Genomic DNA, 21345 nt, shown 5'->3' with positions numbered 1-21345 from the left:
GTTAAAAAGCGAAGCCACAGGCTAACAGAAGGAGCTTTTAATTTTTATTTTTAAGTGAAAAATGCTTTGCTTTAAAGGTAACTTTGACTGCCTGCTTAACCGAAAGCACCCGGGCCGCCTCTGATTACGGCTACCTCGGGGCCGGGGCCTGTCGGGGCGCTCCTCCGGCCGCCAAGGGGCGCTCACGGAGCCGCCGCCGTTGCTCCGGCCGGGCCGCGGGGCCTTGCCGGGGCGGAGCTGGCGGGGCCCGGGCCGGCGGCAGGCGGGGAGAGGCCGGCGGCGGGGGGCGGCCGGCCCGGTGAGGCGGCGGCGGCCCCTCAGCGGTGAGCGCGGGGCGGTGGCGGCGCCGAGCCGGGCCCCCGGTGCCGGGGCTCGGGACTCCGCTACCGGGGGCAGCGGGCGGTGGGAGGGCAGCGGAGAGGAGCCGGCAGAGCCCCCCCCGCGGTCCCTGCAGGGGGCTGGGAGCCTGACGTTACGTGTGAAATCGCGTGCTGGTGTGCTTCAGTGGGTTCGTGTGTTGTTACGGAGCTATGCAGGTGTAAAGTTTGGTGTGTGTAACGCCGGGATGCAGCCCTTCCCACCGAGGAGCCTGCCTTCCGCCCTCCTTCTGCATCCCTAAAGCTTCCAGGCAGATGCCTTCTGGGTTTCAGCAGCAGGGCTTGGGGCAAAACCAGAGGAGGTGGCAGCGGTCTCCCTCCCGTGGGGTCGTGGTGGAGGCTGAGATCGCTGGAAATTTCCTGGCCTCTGGCAGCGAGTGCTGCGGGCAGCCTGGAGGCTGCTTGTACCCTGACTCACTGTACCGCAGGGCTGTCCTGCAGCGCTAAAACAGCAACCCGGGATTTGGGGGCAGTTCGAAGTTGCTTTCAGGCTAACGCTTTGCACAACCTTTTCTTAAAGAAATACATTTGTGCCTGTGATGCCTACGTCACCTAGGAGGTTAGTTCATTGTTCTGCTCTTGTAAAAATGAAAATAACATTGGTTTTCTAACAAGGTTGTCATAAGGTTTGAAATGTTCTAGAATGAAGTCCTGTCGGGAGCTTGCTCTCTGATTATGGACCACCGTTTGCAGCTCAGTAAATTTTTATTTTTACATGTTTCTCTTGGGAAAATTCAGGTATTCCACCTCTTGAAATTTTGCAGACAATGCATCTGCCTGTATGTACACCTTCCCTTCGCTCTCAACTAAAGACTGAACTGTCTTCAAACTCCATGCCTTTCTGGCTTGGTTAAAGCTCTGTGAACCTACAGATTAAGCAAGGGAAAGACAGGTATGCTGTGAGGAACTCTGCGTATGGAGCAGTGTCCATAGCTGGCACACTGGAGGAGAATGAGTACTCTAAATGGATTTTCCCAGCACTCAGGGGCATGTGTTACTCAGAGCACCGGAGGTGGAGCAGTACAGGACCTGCAGGCTAAAAAAGCTGGCAAAGCAGCGAAGAAGGAGGCCAGTGGCAACGACGTGCTTACCTTTGAAGATCCTCTACGTGTAGACACCTCTTTAAACGAAACCTTAAAGCTTCTACCGGATGAACTCAGAGCTAATATGAAAATCAAATCAGTCACCCCAAGGCCTCCTAGGAAACCCCGACTGGAGCGTGCTGCATCTCTGGATGAGAAAAACTGGAGGAGGTGGAGGCGGTTTAGAACTAGTCAGGAAAGTCTGACAGATCCCAATGAGACGAGTTCCTCAAATGGTTCTCTGCAGGAAGCGTCCCTCAGCCCTCCTATCAGGGGTAGAGCAACCCCCTGCAGTCAGTGTTGCGAGCCGAATTCCTTGCACAGTTCACCAGATGCCTCAGAAGCAAGTCCCATGGGGAAAAGCAGAGGAAGCACTTCCGACCTGGGGAAACGAGCCTCCGAGATCTCCAGTGCCTTTGGTGGGCTTCTGCGTGGGAAAGCGTTTGCAGGCAGCAAACCCCGGCTGTCCCAAATAATGCCAGCTCGACCTCTGCCACCCATGGAGCTCAATGTGGCCTCTCACACGCTGAGGACAGCTAATAGGATTGACTCAGATTTTATGGATTATCGACATTATTCTCAGCACAAGTTTGGGATGGTGAGCAGCAGCTTGAGTGATACCAGGCTACACGGCAATGGGATGGTCTACGATAATTGCTCCACAGACTCCATGAAATCCACGTTCAGCCTGCTCACCCCCATTCGTTCCAAGGATGTCCGGAGCAGGTATGTCGCCCAGCTTCTCGTGGCAAAGTTTGCTGTTTGTGGGCAGGTGCCAGCTGCCACGCAGAATCCTGCTGCTCAGGGGCAGAGACCTGATTGGTAAATCGCTAGAGTTGTTCAGTGTTGTTTAACTTGCTGTGTTGAGTGGCAACAGTTTGAAGATGAAAAGATTAGTACAGATACTGTGTATTTTCTCCTTGGGGCTGTGTATTGTTTTTCATAAGCAAAAGTAAGATTTGCTGTCAACTTTCTTGTAGTATCTAAGCAAGCTGATTTGAAAGCTGGGGAACAGTAGCTGTGCACGCCAACACTTGGGAATATATATATATAGTAATCTACCAAAAATAGTTTGGGTTTGAACTGAAAATTAATTAACTTTTAATTAAGGCAGGAAAAAAATCCCCCCACACAAATATTTTAGTTTGAAACTATCACACGATAGTTGCCCACACGTGCCTGCCACAGTCCTGTAAGGTGACTGTCCTCTGCAGGTGTTGAGAGTTGTTTGGCTTCTGGCAAGAACAAATCATCTGCTGTAAACTGCTTCAGTGTATCGCAGGATTTCCTCTGCCCCAGGTTTTCCAGGAATCTCTTGAGGAAAAATGTGGTTCCACTCAGATTGTTACGTGTTTGTCTGGGGTTTTCTTGCACTTCCTTCTGAAAAGCTGTCGGAGTCAGGTGAGGAGCTGTGTAGGCCAGCGCGTTGTGCAGCATTCCCTAACACCATGCTGTCATCGTTACTTGTGGAGCTTAAGGAAGATTAAAAATGCTTATTTAACCTGCTCTCCTTTTGCCAATACCACTTGCTTTTGTGAGCAGCGTGGTGCCTGGAGAGGCAGGCAGTGTGGGGCAGGGCTGTCTGTGTGGAACATGACCTCGGACACAATAAATCACATAATTTGGCAAGGAAGAATGTGAGTTTGAATCCTTGATTAGGAGCAACTTGGTGCCAGAACATTGGGCATGGTGGTGTTAGTTCCATGTTTAGATAAACTGAACTGCTTCAAGACACTCAAACCAGTCTCTCACTGTGTCTGCAATAGGTACGAAGGGGATTGAAGACTTGGGAAGGATAAGTCTTTGATCACAAAACCCATGCAGCATCAGTCTCACCATCGTGCTTGTGTCCCAGCTGGTTTCTGACAATAGTTTTGTTCTCTTGTGCATGATCCACGAGCTCTCTGTAAGGGTTGTCTCTGGTTGATGAGTACTGAGATGTGTGCAGAGCATAAGGTTTGGCACGTGGCTGAAGTGCCCTCTGCGCTGGTGACCTGGAGGCATGTTGCATCTGCTTTTGGTCTTACGCCGTGCCAAGGGAATAACCAGGGCTTGGGCTGTCTTGCGTTTCCCTGCAAAGTCAATTGCACTTAACTACGAGTTTCTGAAAACTGCAAATGTTCTAATGAACTTTAAGCAAGTATATAAACTAAACTCTGTTTTCTTGAGCTAAATGTATGTGCTTGAGATTCAAGCGTTACAAATCATTATTCTAGCTGTCATGCCATTTTCTGAGATGCTTTTTAATGGGTCTTCTGTTTACAGAAGCTATTTGGAAGGCAGCCTTCTGGCAAACGGTGCCTTACTGGGAGCAGAAGAGCTTAGCAGATATTTCCCTGATCGGAATATTGGAATTTTTGTGGCTACCTGGAACATGCAAGGTCAGAAGGTATGTGCACGTAAGTCCTCTAGAGTTCTTCTGGCAGTGGTAGAGTTGCCCCGTATTTATTACAAGGACTGGTGTGATATTTTTTTCTGTTCTTGATTGTGTTCCTAATCAACCTGAGTTTGGTGTCTTTACCAAACTTCAGGGCCCTCTTATGCATGTTCAGCTTAGTGAGTCTTAATTGAAACTTAATAAGTTTCCTCAGATATTACGTATGAAAACAGTGAGCTTCCTAGTGCTCCTTTGGTATTTTGTGGCAGCTCCGTTATGTTCTGTTGCAATTAGGGTCGTGTGAAAATGGCTGATTATTTAGTACATAAAAAGAGAACATCTCTGAAAAAGAACATGGCCTCCTGCTTACATCTTCATGTAGCATAGGAATTCAGGATTGATTCAACCACCTGATTGAGATGCTGTGCTTGGAAGAACACAAGCAATCCTTTGCGGTGTTCAGTAAATAGCCTATGAACTTGGTAAAAAAAATATGCATTACAGGAAATTAAAAATGTCACAGTTTCAGACCACGTGGCTGAACTGTGGAGTGTTGGTTTCTGCTGGACTGACAGCAGTTGAAGTCTGTCTTTGGGAAAGAATATTCTCAGTATTAGCACTTAACCTATTTTTGAAGCCCGAGTTGTTTGCGTATACTGTGGAATTTGTAGCTTTGCCTGGGCTTTCCTTCTACTTTTGTAGTAAATCTTTGCATAATTTATTTTTTTTTAATAACAGGAACTTCCAGTGAATCTGGATGACTTCTTGTTACCAACAGATCCTGACTATGCCCAGGACATGTATGTCATCGGAGTTCAAGAAGGCTGTCCAGACAGGTAGCAAAAACAATGTAATGAACCATCCCTTTTTCTTGTTAACTAGTAACTTTGTTTTTAACTGTTCTGGAAATATCTCAGTCGTATTCTCCATAAACCTCCCATTTAATCTGAGAACTTTATTGCATGAGTACCAGGGAAAATGGGTTTTAGAAGAAAATGGCACAAAAATCTGTAAATATAGAACTTGGCCCTGTTTCCAGGGCAGCAAATAGAAAAACTCCTGTTCAGTGGGCTTCTTACCGTAGATCTGAGCCAGCTGTAACCTAGCTCACTGGCTGACTGTAAGCATTAGCAACCTTGTGCTAATTACTAGTACGTTGCTCCAACTTTTCTAGACCGTCTGAGATTGACAAGCCCTACAAAAGCAGGTTGAAGCCTCATGTCAGACCCTGCTTTTTTAGGACGTCTTTCCAGTGGGACTTGGTTTTCCTCAGATTTGGAAGCGCCAGCTCACCAGCATGCAGACCCTGCCACATGGCATACGTGGTTACAAATTAGGCTGACCAGCAGCATTGCTTTGGCAGGGGAGGTTTTGCTTATGCTTGCTTGCCTTTCTTCGTGAGAGGGATTACACTGTTCTCAAAATGCTGATTTTCTTTCCTGGTTATTGTCTCTTGTACTGTCCTTGTGATCCAGCTGTTGTTCTTTCCTGCAGAAGAGAGTGGGAGATCCGCCTCCAAGAGACACTAGGCCCCCACTATGTCATGCTCTACTCTGCTGCGCATGGAGTGCTCTACATGTCGGTCTTCATTCGAAGGGACCTGATCTGGTTCTGCTCAGGTGTGTGGCCCAGTATGAGCTGGAGAATAGGGAGGTGAAAGGACTGCTGCCATCAGGTGTCTTGGCCTTTTCTCCAGGGCTGTCCCTCTCCTGACTTTCCTGCTCACTGTCTTTGGAGGCTTCTCTCTAACAGCAGCTTCTCTTTCTCCTTCCAGAAGTGGAATATGCCACGGTGACAACTCGAATCGTATCTCAGATCAAAACCAAGGGAGCTCTGGGAATCTGCTTCACGTTTTTTGGGACCTCCTTTCTCTTCATTACCTCGCACTTCACATGTGAGATGCTTACGGTCTTGGTAGAAGTGTCCTGACTGAGGGCGGAGGGGGGTTGATATACAGAAGTAAAAAAGCTGCAGGGGGATACAGGAACCAGACAGATGAAGTTAAAGCTTGGGGCAGCTGAGCTGAAAACAGTAAGGGATGGGGGATTTTTCGGTAGCAAACTTCAAAAGGAACTGTTTAGAAAAACAAAAATGAACTGTGTGAATTTGTGTTCATTTTTCCACACTTCCTGCTGTTATTTTTTAAGTCTGTATGCTCCCTGGGTCAGTGTTCCATTTTACATGTGGAACATGTCTGATCTCCATTGGAAGCTGCTGCTGTTGTAATCAGATGTGGTAATTAAATGAAAACGATGCATCGTTGCCAGTAGTGGGCTTTTGGTTTTTCAGCTGGAGACAGTAAGGTGAATGAAAGGAAGCTGGACTACAATAAAACCATTCAAGCACTTACACTTCCCAAGAATGTTCCGGACACAAATCCGTATCGATCCAGTTCTAGTAAGTGTGAAAACGTTCTGGTGTATGAGCCCAAATGAACAGAGTTAGTGTAGAGTGAAAGACAGTGCACGAAGGCAGAGAGAATGGGACTGCTTATTTGAGACAGTAGATAAAACAAAAGACCACATTTTTTTGTGTCAGGATGGTTATTATTCCCATGATTTTTATTTTTTTTAATTTAAGCTGGGGCATAATCTTTTGGGATATTTGAGAGGAAAAGTTGGAGGGGAGGACAACCTTCAAAAGTCATTTTAATGTGATGTATTTTTTTCTCAGAAAAGCAGTAACATAATGTTGCTGTTATCTTTATAAATCTGTGATTCACTTTTCTAGTGTTTTCTGGAACTAGTAGAAATTGATTTTATTTCAAAACTTAGAGAAAGAACATTATTTCAGTTTGCATATATACAGGTCAATATATTGTTGGCCATATTCCATTATTGTTTCTTAATACCGTGCTGTTAATTTGATGGTCGCAGGCAGAAAACATGCTCAAGTATTGTATCTCTCGTTAATAAAAAAGAAATAATTTGTCTGTTCCTTGAACATACCCAGCAGTACTCGGTTAACTATGCATCATGCAGTTCCCATTTCTAAAGAATTAAGAGAGTTTAATTTCAATGAGCATGTAGCTATATCAGATACCCTAATTTCCTTAAAAACTCAAAGTGAGATTCAGGGATTTTGGAGGGGATTTTTTTCTGGTTTTGGAACTTTTTAGAGTGTTCACCTTTATACTGACGCTTCTGCCTTGAACTTGCAGGTGATGTCACAACTCGGTTTGATGAAGTGTTCTGGTTTGGTGACTTCAATTTCCGACTAAATAAGGATCGTGAAACTGTGGATTCCATCTTGAGCCAGAACCCAGAAACAGGCGTGTCCAAACTACTGGCATATGACCAGCTTACTAGTGAAATGAGTAGAGGTGAGCAACAACTATTTTTCTCCCCGCTCTCCAGGAACAAAGATTTCTACACACAGAAATACTTACAGCCAACTTGCAATTTCCTAAAGACCTTCACTGCTTTTTGTTGTTAAGATCTCTAAAAAGAGAATTCAAATGCTGTCAAATCCAGTGGCAGTCTATTAAAGGGAATTCTGCATTTTGCTATGTACCTTGTGTAATTTCCCAGGCTATTTATTGCTATGTTTCATCCTGATGCCTTTGTAAGCTGGACATCATTCTCTCACAGCACCTAGGGCATTTAGATTTGAAAAGGCAGCATATGCAAAGCATTGGGAGCTTTCGGGGGAAGGGGAAGTGCATACACCAAGTGGTGTTTGTTTAATAGCAACAGACTAGCTCTTAATCCTCACTGTGTAAGGACTTGAACTTCCTACCTTTCCAGAGCCCAGGCCCAGGTTTCTATAGTCACAAATGTACGTGCCTGCAGTTGCCAGCCAGCATTAGTTCAACAGCGTCAAATAAGTGTAGAAATCGTGCCAGGTTGTTGGAAGGAGTTTGTTGTTCATGCTCTTCTCCCCTTCCCATACAGGGTCTATTTTCAAAGGATTCCAAGAGGCTGACATTCGTTTCCGTCCTTCCTACAAGTTTGACATAGGAAAAGACAGCTATGACACCACCTCCAAACAAAGGACTCCTTCCTACACAGTAAGAGAGGATTTCGGAGCAGCATGCTTGGAGGGGCTGCTCAGGCTCTTACCTGCCTCCAAAGGGGATTCTCATATTCAGTAAAAAGCTGCCTTTTTGGATATGCTCCCTGCAACAGGGATGAATTTCTGCATGAAATGTGGCCTTGCTGGCATTTGTTTCAAGGGAAACGGGGCATGTGGGAGTGGTTTGGAGGAAAGGATTGTTGAATGCATGAGAGTTTGGCACAGGCTGCTAATGTTACTTATTCCTGCCTCGCGTCCTGTTACAGCGCGTTCTCCCCAGTGCTCAGAACTGGACACGAGTGCTCTTGGGATCAGGCATACATTCTTCATGACTGTATCCCTGTCCAAGACACAAATTTCACTAAGTGGAGCATGATAAAGGAATGTGTTTGTCTCTTTTGAACTAGTGCTTCTCTTCAGCGTGCAAAAGCAGTGCAAAGGGAGTTACCATCAGTTTCCTCTCTCTGTCCCCCAGGATCGAGTAGTATTCCGCAGTCGGTATAGAGATGACATCCATGCTGTCAAGTACTCATCGTGTCCTGTGATCAAAACTTCGGACCATCGGCCTGTGTTTGCGTTGTTCCGTGTGAAAGTGAGGCCTGGCAGAGACAAGTAAGTGCCTGCTTATGCCGTTCTGTGTAACTGCACGTGACTGCAGTGACCCAAGGATATGCTGCTTTTCAGAGTTTGTCCCCTCAGGGACTTTCAGGGACCTCGGGATTGTTCCTGAAATAGAGTTAATCCCCTGTAGCTCCCTGTAGCACGTTTGGGTTTTTTACCCAATACAGACTGTCAGCAGTCAGAGCAGTAACAGTGCTTAAGCCTTGCCCTGACATCAGAAATCCTTGCTGCCAGGTCCCTTAATTCTCCTGAGGGAGATAATTGGAATCCATTGCCATTGACTGTGAGTCTGCGTTTTATCTGAGATGCAGCTCTCTGCTTTCCCCGTTAGCACGGATACCTTTCATCTTCTATTCCTCCTTCCCTTTTTGAGGTCAGTGCTGTTTGCAGTCCCCAGTGGTGGCTGCGTTTCAACATAGCTATGTGCCAGTGGAGAATTTTGAGACCCTCCATTTTTCTTCATGTTCCACTGTTGGCTGCTGTGCTAGTAGAACTCCTTAGAAAATTTAGTGAAGTCACTGAAATTTTGCCACTTTTCTGCGAGTAGCATGCTCAAGAATTTCAAAAGCCAAGTATCTAGAAAATGGTGACTTCTCAGAGCACTTGATCAGCAGTGCAATTAGAATTGGATTTTTTTGTTTGTTTGTTTATGGATATTAAATATCCATTAAATAGAAGTATTGCAGAGGGTGGGCTGCTAGGATTTCCGTCTGGCCTGTGCAGAACAGAACTGTTGTTGTGCAGGAACCGTACTAGTGAGGAAGCAGGTTAACAGTAAGCTAGTTTAGCTTTTTGACCGAGTATTGTTTTTGTTTTAGAGACATAAAAAACAATGCCCTACATCTTATATCCCTTATGAACGCAGGCATTTTCATGCTTAAATTGAAAGTACATTTGCCTTCTGTGACCAATATGTTCTTTGTTTGAATTTATTGTGAAGAACACTAACTTGTTGCTGTGGAAGAACTTTGTTTCACTCATTTTCTCCTGCAGCAATATCTGAATGCCTCAAAAAAAGTTAAAAAAAAAAAATTCTGGACTTTTTTGTATGAACTAGTTGAGCAGTGTTGGGCAAACAAGAGTATATTTATGCCCTGATCTAATTGCTTGTGTTTATATTCTGGAATACTGTAGTATTCCACTTGCTGCAGGGCAGTTTGACAGAGAACTCTACTTAATCGGAATAAAGAGGCGGATTACAAGGGACCTTCAGAATCGACGAGTGCAAAAGGACCAAAAATCCAGCAGCATATGTAGCATTTCCTGAGCTGAAAACTCTGCGACGCTTGTGTTAGAGGTACCCAGAAAGAAGATTTCAGGCCACGGCAAAATCTGCAGGGAATTGTCTGCCTAAGCACCTCTGGCAGTTGCTGTGGCTTGTGAAGAAAGTCTTAACCCTCATCCTGGATTCATTTGCATGAGCTAATCCATATAGCTCAAGTGCTTTTGCTGAAGAAAATGGAGTCAGTTATTTAGGACATCCATTCCAACAGATGCAACTGATTTATTTTTAACCATACTGTCTTTGGAAGCAATCAGATGCAGTCTCTTGGTTCTAAGATAACTCCACGCAGGATTTACAGCTCTTGGAATTGGCATGACTTGGGGCAGGGGACCTAAGAAAAACCCGCAGAAAGGTGAACATTTTGTTTTGTCTGTTTGATTTGATCTGGTAAGCCCGTACAGGTTGTGGGGTTGTTCTTTTTTTCCCTTATCTGTAGCCAAATGTGCAGTATTCTGTCAAATGCTTAACAGGGACCAGTCAGGGGACTTGGGCAGTTTTGTGTAAGGATGGCGCTCCTGTGCTGGGCTTTTTTGGTCCTCTCCAGCAAGATCTGTGGGAATGTACTACTGTACGTTCAAGGTGTGTAAACATTTGCCTTTTAATAATTATTCCATAGGCCTTCTGTTGGGGGGGGGGGGTAAATATCAATCTCTTGCACCCTATATTTGGCTGTCAAGATTGCTTGAGGCAGTCTCTTCTTTAAATAGTTTCCCCTCCGCAGGGGTGATAAAACACTACCTGCCTTCAGCAGCAGGATGCTTGAGGTGAAAACAAGGGTTTAAATACAGCTACTGCGTAATGCTCCACCAAAACGATTTAAGATGTTAAGTGAGTACCAAGGACGTATGCAGAGAAACTGCAGCAAGTCAGAGCAGTGCAATTTGTTACCTCTGATGACAGTTACATTTCCTTTGTTTTTATTTTTCCCAATTCAGTGAACTGTGAATAACTTGCTCTTTTTCAAGTAGTGTTGTCTTAAGGCTATAACCATACTATGTGGACCACTATGGCACTGGTAAAATGTAAGTACAACTACTTCTTAAAAAGTCTTTGTAGGTACAGATTGGCTGGATCATAATCACCTCAGTACATAACACCACGCAAACAATTTGGAGGAAGTGCTGCTAACTATGCAACCTGTCCAAGACAGAGCTTCTGTTCTGCGGTACAAACAGTTATGGCACTGACCTGTCTGTAGCCATCAGAGATTTGGATTTCCTTTCTTTTTTAAAGGAATATAAATAAATTACTATGGTACCTTCAATGAGAGCCAGGTCTTATTGCAGGGCATTGTGACTGTGACGCATGCTAACCCTTGGGCTGACCTTAGCCATTTTTCTTCAGCTGGAAGAGACAGGGTGCTTTAGCTCAATGCAAGTACCGACAGAGGGCATTTTATCTGCCAGTTCAAGAAACCTTGCCATTCACTGCTGAATTTCAGAATTCCTGCTACTTACTCCAGTGACTTCAAGGGCTCTTTATTTTCTTTAAAAACATACACAACAACTGCATAAGACTTTCATATTTTGGGTTCTATAAGAAGCAACACCTTTTCTTCCAATTGCATAAAGAAAGGTACGGTGATAAAGCAGATCGTAGCTGCCTCAGTGTTCTGCTCCCAATTTCATTGTTCCTTACAATACACACCAAGCTCGTGAAATGCTGCAATGCAGCTGCCTACATTTTTAAGCCCCTATATTAAGGGATTACGTAAATCAAAATGTTTTGTCTTCTCTCTTCTGGGTCTCCATTTCTTCAGTTTGAAATTAAGTGGCCAATATTTGCCATCTCTTTCTGTAACGTGATGGCGGTCCCATGGCAGTCACTTTCAGTATCACAAGCTTTCTAGACATTGTTGATCTTAACTGCTAGCTAGCTGAGCTCCATCGCTGCTGTTAAAACTGAAAGATCTGTCTTTTTGCAAGGCCTTAAGTTAATCGCATGACAATTTGAAGAAAAGTAGGGTACAAATTTAAGGTGCAGCAGCAGCGACTCCTTTGAATAACAATTCAGGCATAAAAAAACCTTCTGTTCTTTTGCATAATTCACTTTCAAGTAAAAAAATTGCTTTCAGTCTAGAGTGAATGTCCATGTAGCATTATGTATAGTATCTCCCTCTATGGACTCCCCAGGAAGTTATGCTATAGGTCTACCTTCCTCTGAGTTCTACCAAAGTTAAGTTATTCCCAGGCATACAATGTCTTAGAGTATTGCAGAGGGTAAATTACACTGACCTGATCCATGATGCTTGTAACAGAACCTGGACTGCAGGAACTTGTTACCTGATTTCAGATGGATAACAACAACTATTTGCCTAAGTCACTTTGACCAAATACTTGTTCACCTTGGTAACAGCTGTAAATTGTCTCTGAATTCAGGTACGTGAGCCAAGCCTTTTAACAGCAGTCATCCTCTGGCCATACATGGCTGACAACTCAGTGCGTTGCACCGGAGTACAACCTGCCAAACCGAACCGTAACGTAAAGCAAGTTCTTTACTAACACGTGTGTAGTGATCGGCCTTCAGAAGGAAAGTGAATGTGAACACCCCTCCTCTCTAACTGTAACAGTGCGGTTTAGCCTGAAGCCTCCTGCCATTTAATCCCACCTGGCCTGCTGCCAACCAGCACGGCCCAGCGTCTGCCCTGCCAGCCTGCAGCAAGGGCAGGCGCTGCGCTCCTCGAGAATGGCACACGCCGGGGCCTCTAACGTGACAGCCCCACTTCTGCTGCTGAAAAGGCTGCTCCTATGCTCCACTTAGTAGTAACACGCAGCAGTGACTTACTTCTTCTCAGACACATGCCTTCAGTTGCACTGACAAATATTCTGGCTTGCTATGTTCTCCCCAGTGCCCAGAGAAGGCTATACACGCCTGTCTTCTGTTGATGGTCAAAGTACTCATCCAGAGCCAGGATGGGCTGAGAAGCCCAACGTAACGAGCCCTTCACAGACCAATGTTCTGAAGCAGCTTTGCTCAGCTGTAGCATAGCTCCATGTTTGCACAGTATGCCTGGAAAGATTTGGGAAGGAGTGGAGTCACAGCAGTATTATAAACCAAAAAAAAATTAAAAAAAAAAAAAAAAGCAAGTCTCTCAGATACATGCAGGATGCGCTGCTTTATCGAAAGAGCCGGTACACCCGAGGAAGTCGCCCATCCTTACTGGAAAGTGCTGCTTGGATGTGTTCATACGTGGGCAGATCTGTTAAGTCACCCAGTGCAGCCACAGCTGGTTTTTTATGAAGCATCTTAGTGACCACTCTTTTGATGTCAGCAGATTTCACCTGACCTGCCGAAAAAAAGAAAGCCAGAGCTGTGACAACTACATTTTAAGTATCACAAAGCAGCTTTATTATGATGCTGGGTCAGCCCCCCAGCTCAGAAGACCAAATCACTAGCTCTAGACCTTCTCTACTACACTTAGCTTTTTCTTTTTTTTGTTGCTGTCAGAAGAAAGAAGTACTGCACTAGCTTGCAAGCAATTGAAAAGATCAGTTTGAAATGTGTATCTAGTCTTCATGCCCCCATGTTTTCTCAGGTGATTCACCACTGCTACAGGAATATATTTTAAGGTGCCACCCCCAGATTGTACCTACAATTCAATCCAGGCAAGGAAAAACAGTTTACTCACTGATCAGGGCACAGAGCTCATGAGGTAGTTTCCTTGTGTTTGTAGCCAACACTTGCCGTCCCACATCTTCAAAGATAACTGGCCTAGATTCGAGGTTCATCATGAGCATGGACTTCAGCTGTGTCTTTGCTCGCTCAAGTTCTACCTGCAAATAAGCAGCAAATACAAACATGTTCAAAGAAGACTGCCCACTGTTCTCTAATACAAGCTACCATCACTTTCTGAAAAATAGGGGGATGGCTCTATTAGCGCCACATTCTGGTCCACGAAGGAGCTGGGCTCTCTCTTAGACATACTGCCTCAGAAAAGGGAAAACAGGAGGCAGCTGACTGGTTAATAGGCAGACTCTTGACATTAAGAATGGACAAAAGGCCTTTCTCTTGCCCCAAAAAAAAAAAAAATCGCTGTGAAGAGCTACAGAGCGCCTAAGAGGAAGGTGGTTTCAGAATTCTTTGTGAACGTTCTGCTAAAATTTCTATGTTCTTTTAAAGTAATACATGAAATAGCCGATCTACAAAAATATCACCCCAGCAAGGCCAACACAATGCAGTGCTTCAGCTCAAAGACCACCTGCGTAGTCTGCAAGTTAGGCTGCTGACCTCTCCGACTGCTCCTGCCATTAGAATGAATTCTCTTGTGATGATTTCCACCATCTCTCGAACCTAGGAAGAACAGGTTACAACAATGATTAATTATTCTATTAAAATAGCATAACGTGCTCAACATCTAGCTGAATTTCACAAGAATATTATGTTACATTCCAATAGTTTTGCAATGGTTATAGAAATCTACCACGACGTTATCTTTAAGTACAAAAGTTCTCATATCACTGTTTGGTAATAAGCGATGCAATCACTTTTTAAGGATACCTCGTTTTGTATACAGGGCTATATACCTGTTTTGGATCTGCGCTGGCATGTATACACAGGAGACCTGTATCCTCGTAACTGTGGTGGTAAGAAGTTGCATTATACATCCAGTGGTGCCTACAAGTATGCAAACAAAATTTTAAAGTTTAGAAAACAGAATTTAAATGTCAAAGTTATACAAACATGGACAGTGAGTCCCCTCCTAGCTCATTTTCAAAATTCTCAGCAGTGCTAGTAGGAATAGTCAGTCCCTGCCTCTGACAATTTCTGTGTGCTATCTACTTCCTTCTTGCCACCAGCATCCTTGAGACCAAAAAGTGTAGGATACATAGCAGTATTACTGGGACCTAGAGCCAATTCTTTTAATATTGCCTCGTTGAAAGGATGTGTTGGGCTAATGGAGGAAAACAGGACTCCTAGCCACTTCTGCCCTCTAATTTCACCCTGTCAGAATACCCGCTAATAAATCAACTCTGCATGTTTCAAGCAGAGTAAGATGATGGAAGGCCTCATCTTGAGACAGACAGTTTTACATGTCAATGTGCTAGAGAAGACGGTTTCTGCTATCCATTAAACAAGAAGACAAACAAACCTGTTGAGCACATTGAGATACAGTCTAGTGAACATGCCTTTGCCAGGCCCGCCAGCTGAAAAGGAGCCACCGCCTCCCATCATCATATTTAATACTGCAAAGGGAATGAAGTCTTCCTCCTGAATTGCAACAAGAAATTCAGTCACCCAATAGCAGAGACCAAGCATGGCTCAAGGGCTAGGGATGAGTAAAGAGAGAAAGAGTCAAAGAGAAACATGGCACGAGAGGAACGTAAAGGTCAGTGCCTTTATCAAACTGACAGCGAAAAAGCTGCCTGTACACACACCACCAGCAGCAAGAGTGCCAACGTTTATGTAATGAGAGAGAGCAGCCTGGGAGTCTGCAAGTAGAGCGACCAAAACAGAGCATTTCAGGCTGGTACTTACTAAAAACGAGCAGCTTTCTAACCCAATCATAATGTGGGTAAGCTCTGGGATTGGAGTAGGGCCAAGACTCACATCTGACATGTCTTTTTCAACCTGCGTGAAAAGCGAACAAATTATTAAGACATTTTCACGTCTGTTTTATTCAACATGATAAATTCATGTTAATTTACCTGTCACCCAGATAACGGCTACCATGGCCAGTTTGGACTGCATATTCACAGACTACTTCTACATGAAGTGTACGTACTTTTAGAAAAGCAAATCCTATAAAAAGTCAATTCGAATCCAAATCTGAACCTCCATCAGAAAGGAAAAGGCCATCTCCATCTCCCGTTACCTTGACAATGCCTCCCGTGTACTGCGCCACAGATCTGTCCACATCCTTGGCCTGCGCGCTGCCCCACGCCGGCTCCACGCCGAGCAGATATTTCTTGGCACACTCCACCAACTGCTCGTGCTCGATTCCCACCCCAGCCAGCACCATCCTGTCGGGCGTGTAGTAGTTGCGCAGGTACGAGTGCAGGACTTGCCGGTCGATTTTGTTAGTGTTTTCCACTGGGCAGAACCTGTTCAGCCCAACTGTATTTTCTCTGTAGGCTGCCTAAAAGGAAACATAAATTGAAGCAGCAAGTATTGCTTCACCCCCTCAACCTAAACCTTCCCTTTGTTTTAGAATTTTGCCTGTTTAAGAAAGGAAGGGCTGAGCACAATTTCACTAATGTCAGCATAAATTAACATGTTAACGATGGTAAGGCATGGTTAGCTTTAATTTGTGTTAAAATCTTACACATTGAAATCACACTTATAATTGGAGGGAAAGCAAAAGTTCTCCCTCTGTGAAATCTAAGTAACAGAAAATCAGTTTTCAAAACAGTCTAAAATAAACCCTACAGTGAAGGAAAAGCCGAGGAAGAGAGCTCAGCATGTCTCACGCAGGATACTAAACGCAACAACACAGACTTTTCAGTGTTTTACCGCGTGGATCATTTCTGTGAGGAGAGGCTCTGGATCAGGTCTCATATTCAAGTCCTCAAGCTCAAATCGTATAGCCATTCGAGTCATCTCGATTTCTTCATCTATAATAAGAGAGAAAGCAAGAGATCACCACCACCACACAAAGTACTCACTTGGTACAGGAGAGCTCTGAAGCTTCTTGACAAGCACGATCTAATGTACTCTCAAGTCTGCTCAGAGTCATGCTTTGGGACTCCGTTTTGAGGCAGATGTTGTGTTCTCAGACCTGATAACCGGGGCTGCAGCGCCACATCGGCCAGCAAGTTGACCACCGTGTCCAGGCCTTTGGCATCAGCAGAAACAGCGTACATGATGGTGTCCCTGCAAGGCAAGCAGAGGGGTTCTGCACTAGGAAGTCACATCTCTGAGCATTCAGTAAACGTGGTTCAGGGCATCCCAGATAAAGAGGCCATGATGCATCAAGTGCTTTGAAAAGCCAACAGCGCTGACTTCCATTACCCTGCCAGGTTCACTTTTGGGACTTCTTAGCAGTTGCCAGAAACATTTCTGATGCTGAGAACCAAAAAGCAACTTCTACACTCACGCACCAGGAAAAGCAAGGGTTCAGCTACCCCAAACCACCGCGTTACAACCATTAGGGTAACAGAGGACATAGGAAAAGCATCGTACCTTGAAGCCTGACAGTCACAAATGCCCCCATGTTTTTCTAAGGTGAGGAGAATTTCATCTTTGCTGCCAAACTGAGCTGTGGACTAAGAAAGAAGACACCAGCGTTACGAATTAGCAGACTGACAACTACTTATAATCCTTTGGTATAGCTCAGAACAAACACCTCCTGCTCTAGCACAGATGCCCCCTATGTTCTTTAAGTCACTAAACAGTTGTTAATGTTAGAGATCACAGCATGACAGACTTTCAGCACCCATTTAAACAAATTAAACCTTTGCTGCCACTGTGAGGACGAGGGCCCTGCCCTCAGCTGTTCATTCTCACCTCACCCTGTCTCTCACAGAACGTTAGGGATTGGAAGGGACCTTGAGCGATCATCTATCTACTCCAATCCTCACGCTGCTGTGCAGCTTTCGGTACCTCGCGCAGGGACTCAGACCCACGGACGCCAGGCGCGGTACTCACAGAGAAGGCCAGCTTTTCCAAGAAGTGCGAGATGCCGCTGAGGTACTTCGCTTCGTGCCTCGATCCCGAGTTTATGAGCACTGGCGGCGAGAAGGCGAGGGGTTAGCGGGGCTTTTACCTCAGCAGCCGTTCCGGTAACACCACACGGTCACCCCAGGGCCTCAGTACAGACCAGGACGACATCCTCCTCCTCCTCCTCCTCCTCCTCCTCCACTACCTCCTCCTCCTCCTCCTCCCGTCCCCCCCCGCCCCCCACTCACGCCCCACGGTGCAGAACTGCCCGAACTTCCTCTGCGAGGCCACCCGCAGCCCGTTCTCCAGCGCCGTCACCCGCGTCTCGAAGCGCTCCCGGCCCTCGGCGGCGGCGAACACCGCCTTGGGCACGCCGGGCAGCGGGCAGCTCAGCGGCACGCCGGGGGGAGCGCCGCCCGCGCTGTAGCTCCGGCCGCACCTGCGGGGACAGCGGCAGCCGCCGTCAGGGGACGGCCGAGAACCCCTCAGCGCCCTCCCCTCAGCCATTTCCCCCCCCTCCCCACGGCCGCGCTCACCGCCGGGCCGGGCCCCACGCGCCGCGCCTCAGCCACGCCATGGCGGCCGCCATCTTGCCGCCCCCGCCGAGCTTCCCTTCCGCCCGGCGCCGCGCCCCCTTCCCCGCGGGCAGCCGGGGGGCGGGCTGCGATTGGAGGAGAGGTTCAGACGGCGGCTGGTAATTGGCTCGGTCTGAGAGGTGGGCGGGGCGTGCGCTGAGGTGAAGCCCCGCCCCGCGGGCGCTGCCTGAGGGGGGCTGAGGCGATGGCGGCGGAGCCCGGCCCCGAGCCCGGCCCCAACCCCTTCTCCTTCCGCGAGTTCGTGCGCAGCCAGGCCCGCGGTGCCCGGGCGGGGGGGGCCGGCCCCCTGCTGCTCCCGGATCCCGGCGAGGAAGAGGAGCAGGAGGAGGACGAGGAGGAGGAGGAGTGGGGCGGCAGCTACCAGCCCTCCGCCGTGGAGCGGGCCCACCTCGCCGCCGGCTCCTTCTGCGACGCCCCCCTCGGGGCCCCCCCGCGGCCCGGCTACGAGGAGGTGAGCGCCGCCGGGGCCCCCGACCGCCTGCGGGCTGCGGCTCCCCTCAGGCGAGGTGTGAAGCCGTGCGTCAGGGCGTTGGAGGAACTCCGTGTCAGCCCCCAGCGTTCCTGAAGGGCGCTGTCGGTAAGGGCGGTGTAACGACGGCAGCTCCTCCCAGCACCTCGAGGAAGAGCTCTGGGAAGCTGCTCCGCAGCCTGAGTCAGGCCAGCGCCGGGGCTTTTGGCTGCGTGACCCAGGTGACCTCCTCAAGCTCTTGCCCTCTGAGGTCGTGCTAATTTCATATTAACAGCGGTTGGCTAATTGCGTAATTGCGCTGATTGTTTGTTGCCTCGTTTCTGTGCCCTCCAGAGTTAGGTGAAGTTAAGTGGTATTGACTGAAGTTAAGTGGGATTGAGAGGGAAAAACTAGGCGTGAAAGTAAGCTTGAATGCCATAGGAAGTGCAAGACTTTTCAGCACTAAAGATAAGAAAGCTGAATTACTTCATCTGGTACTGGTCTTGGAATGTTAGTAGTGTACTAACCCTATTTATGAGTATTCTCATTTCTAATAATTTTTATTTTTTAGCTAAAAGAAGAGAATGCCAATTTGAGAAGCAAGATCAATAAGCTTCAGATTCTCTCTGAAACTCAAGCAGACAAGTGCGTAAGCCACACTTACATCCCACGGTGATGGGGTAGCCGTTTGTTGGGGAATTACCGTTACCTAGACTGCCTGTGAATGGACGTACTTTCTGTATGGCCATTGTGTGTGTGTTCAGCTGGATAGTTTGCATTGATGCTGGTGGATGATGAATGCAGAAATCCCCTGAGCAACAGGCTAAAATTGTAGTCCTGTGGGAAGACTTAATTCATTCTTTCACATTGTAAGAGAAGTTTCTTGGTCCTTCCCTAGAATTTTCTTACTAGGCAAATAGCCTAGATGTTCCAACTGCTTACTGAGCATTCCCTTTATTTTAAGGATGAGGAAGCTTGAAAGAAAGCTTGAGGAAAACAAAATTAAAGAAGAGAAAGAAGCGCAGGACTTAGAAGCAATGGTGCAGCACGTGGAACAAAATCTCCAGCTAATGACTGTAAGTGGTGGCGTTTTATGTAGTAGCAGAACCTTGTTCACAGTTGGAAATCTGTAGTTCCACTTCTCCTCCTTCCTCTCCCAGGAGAGCAAGGGAAGCTGAAGTGATTGCTTCACCCATGTGAGCACTAAACAGCTCTAATGTGGGGCCGGATTTTTCTCTTATGCCAAGCCTGGGTCCCAGTCTACAACTCCTTTCGTTGCCTGGGATAAGGGAGACCTCTGCAGAAATACCATTTTCTGTATTCATAAGCACCGTTAGCTGCTTTTTTTGCTGTGTTCTGCAAACACCACTTTTATGGAAAAAGAACGGTTTTTCCTGCCTTCTTATTCGGAGTAGATTTTCCTCTAGTCCAAGAAAAAAAAAGTAGTGGTTGGAAGTAACGGACTGCACCTGATAATCAGAAAGGAGAAATGGGGAGGAGAGGAGGGATGTGACCGGGTGCACCGTCCCCACCTCATAAGGCATTTAGAGCAAGAGATGCTGCAACACAAACCACATCGCTTCAAGTTCCGTGCTGGAATCGTGAATTCCGACATTCCTCAGGCTGCCTGCTGCGTCCTAAGGCCTGCTGTGGTCTAAGTCATCTTTATTCTCTTTCAGAAACGGGCTCTTAAAGCAGAAAACAGTGCTGCAAAACTGAAACAGGAAAATGCCTTACTTCAGGTACGAAGCGGTGTTGTTAAGGCCTTGCTGAACGTACTGGGGCTTGGGAACAGCTTGACATTGAGGCTATAAAAGGGATACTGAGAATTCCTAACTGCGCCTCACTTTTCGTGGCAAATGCTAGAGAAAACGTGCTGGGTTAGAATGCTTAAGCTCTGTGCTGACTGTTAACGTCATCTCTGCGACACGTGGTGCTTGTTTTGTGGTGCAATCTTGGAAAAATTAAAGCTTTTCTTAAGTTTCACGTGATGTTCAAACATGATTTGGTATTTGGGGCCTGTGAAAGCCTGTAATACTACGAGGCAAATAGGTGTCTACCTGTAGGAAATCGCCTTATGGAGAAGGGAAGGAAATTTGAGAGAGGTTACAGCCCCGTGTAGAGGCTCTCAGAGCTGGGAGGACTTTTTCTCTAGGCAGTCTGGTTAACGATCTGCTCAATAGTTGCCTCACCCCGCTCAGACCTGAGTTTTGGGGCGATTTGCATACCCAGTGTTTTGGTTTTGTATTTTTTTCCTCCCAAGGTTCAGCTGAAGAACTACAAGAAGGAGAACGAAGCGTTGAGGTCGGGCCAGTCGGCGAGCCTGGCTGTGGTGAAGCAGAACGCTGAGGCGGCCTTGCAGAACCTTCTCACGGTCATTACAAACTCTCGGTCTGCGGTGAGGTGAGTTTGAAGAGCCGCTCCCAACACCGCCCGCGGCGCCTCTCCGAGCTCGCGCCAGGAGCACAGCGAAACGTCCTGGGGTTGGGTTGGTCTTTAGGATTGAAGCCTGGGGTCTTGTGTTGTGCATGCCCCATGAGGTAGTTAGTCCCTGTTCTTTTTGCTTTCCTGCGATTTATTTTATTCTATTTGTTTCTGAAAAAAGCTGTAAAAACACCGCCTGGGTGCGTTATCCTCTCCCCTCTCACGCGGTGTTCTCCCGCGCTGCAGGCAGCTGGTGTCGGGAGCGGAATCGCTGCAGCTGGTGGCCGATCTCCTCAAGTCCATAGACAGCATCTCCGAAGTGCCCGAGGCCGGACAGTGAAACTCCCGGAGGAGAGCTGGGCCTCGGTGCGGGGCCGGGGCCGGGACCGGGACCGGCTCCTGCCCTCCGCCCTCGCCCCGCTCCCGCAGCGGGCGGGCAGCAGGACCCAGCGCGGCTCCCGGCTGCTCCGCCTCGCGCCCCATTGGCTGCCCGCTGCCACGTGCGCGGGGCTCAGCTGACCGCGG

General features: G+C 47.1%; 3 protein-coding genes across 4 annotated transcripts; 2 read left to right on the top strand and 1 right to left on the bottom strand.

Moving 5' to 3' along the window:
* Window positions 1-225: 225 nt before the first annotated feature.
* INPP5E (inositol polyphosphate-5-phosphatase E) lies at window positions 226-12939 on the top strand. Of its 2 annotated transcripts, none has more exons than XM_035554947.2 (11): window positions 226-323; window positions 1116-2185; window positions 3725-3848; window positions 4575-4672; window positions 5331-5455; window positions 5611-5730; window positions 6126-6233; window positions 6997-7158; window positions 7730-7845; window positions 8326-8462; window positions 9606-12939. In XM_035554947.2, exons 2-11 carry the CDS (start codon window positions 1329-1331, stop codon window positions 9736-9738), a joined length of 1980 nt encoding a protein of 659 aa, XP_035410840.1. In that variant the 5' UTR covers window positions 226-323; window positions 1116-1328; the 3' UTR covers window positions 9739-12939. The 2 variants fall into 2 exon arrangements, with proteins under 2 accessions (XP_035410840.1, XP_050570436.1); XM_050714479.1 differs by having other exon boundaries at window positions 281-323; window positions 1142-2185.
* Window positions 11214-18013, bottom strand: PMPCA (peptidase, mitochondrial processing subunit alpha). The gene is made up of 13 exons (XM_035554950.2): window positions 17889-18013; window positions 17601-17791; window positions 17341-17420; window positions 16876-16958; window positions 16472-16566; window positions 16207-16307; window positions 15569-15832; window positions 15232-15324; window positions 14846-14964; window positions 14280-14370; window positions 13984-14046; window positions 13385-13529; window positions 11214-13042 (listed from the first exon to the last, which is right to left on the bottom strand). Exons 1-13 carry the CDS (start codon window positions 17939-17941, stop codon window positions 12873-12875), a joined length of 1548 nt encoding a protein of 515 aa, XP_035410843.1. The 5' UTR covers window positions 17942-18013; the 3' UTR covers window positions 11214-12872.
* Window positions 18014-18046: 33 nt separating this feature from the next.
* On the top strand, window positions 18047-21315 carry ENTR1 (endosome associated trafficking regulator 1). Its single transcript, XM_035554951.2, has 6 exons — window positions 18047-18399; window positions 18968-19041; window positions 19361-19472; window positions 20076-20138; window positions 20660-20799; window positions 21067-21315. The coding sequence occupies exons 1-6, from the start codon at window positions 18133-18135 to the stop codon at window positions 21158-21160; spliced, it is 750 nt and encodes a 249-aa protein (XP_035410844.1). The 5' UTR covers window positions 18047-18132; the 3' UTR covers window positions 21161-21315.
* The last annotated feature ends 30 nt before the right edge of the window (window positions 21316-21345 follow it).

Source organism: Cygnus atratus, chromosome 19 (genome assembly GCF_013377495.2).
Source record: "Cygnus atratus isolate AKBS03 ecotype Queensland, Australia chromosome 19, CAtr_DNAZoo_HiC_assembly, whole genome shotgun sequence".
NCBI lineage: Eukaryota > Metazoa > Chordata > Aves > Anseriformes > Anatidae > Cygnus > Cygnus atratus.
The sequence above is the reverse complement of the archived record's forward strand: the minus strand, read 5'-3'. Positions and strand labels throughout refer to the sequence as shown.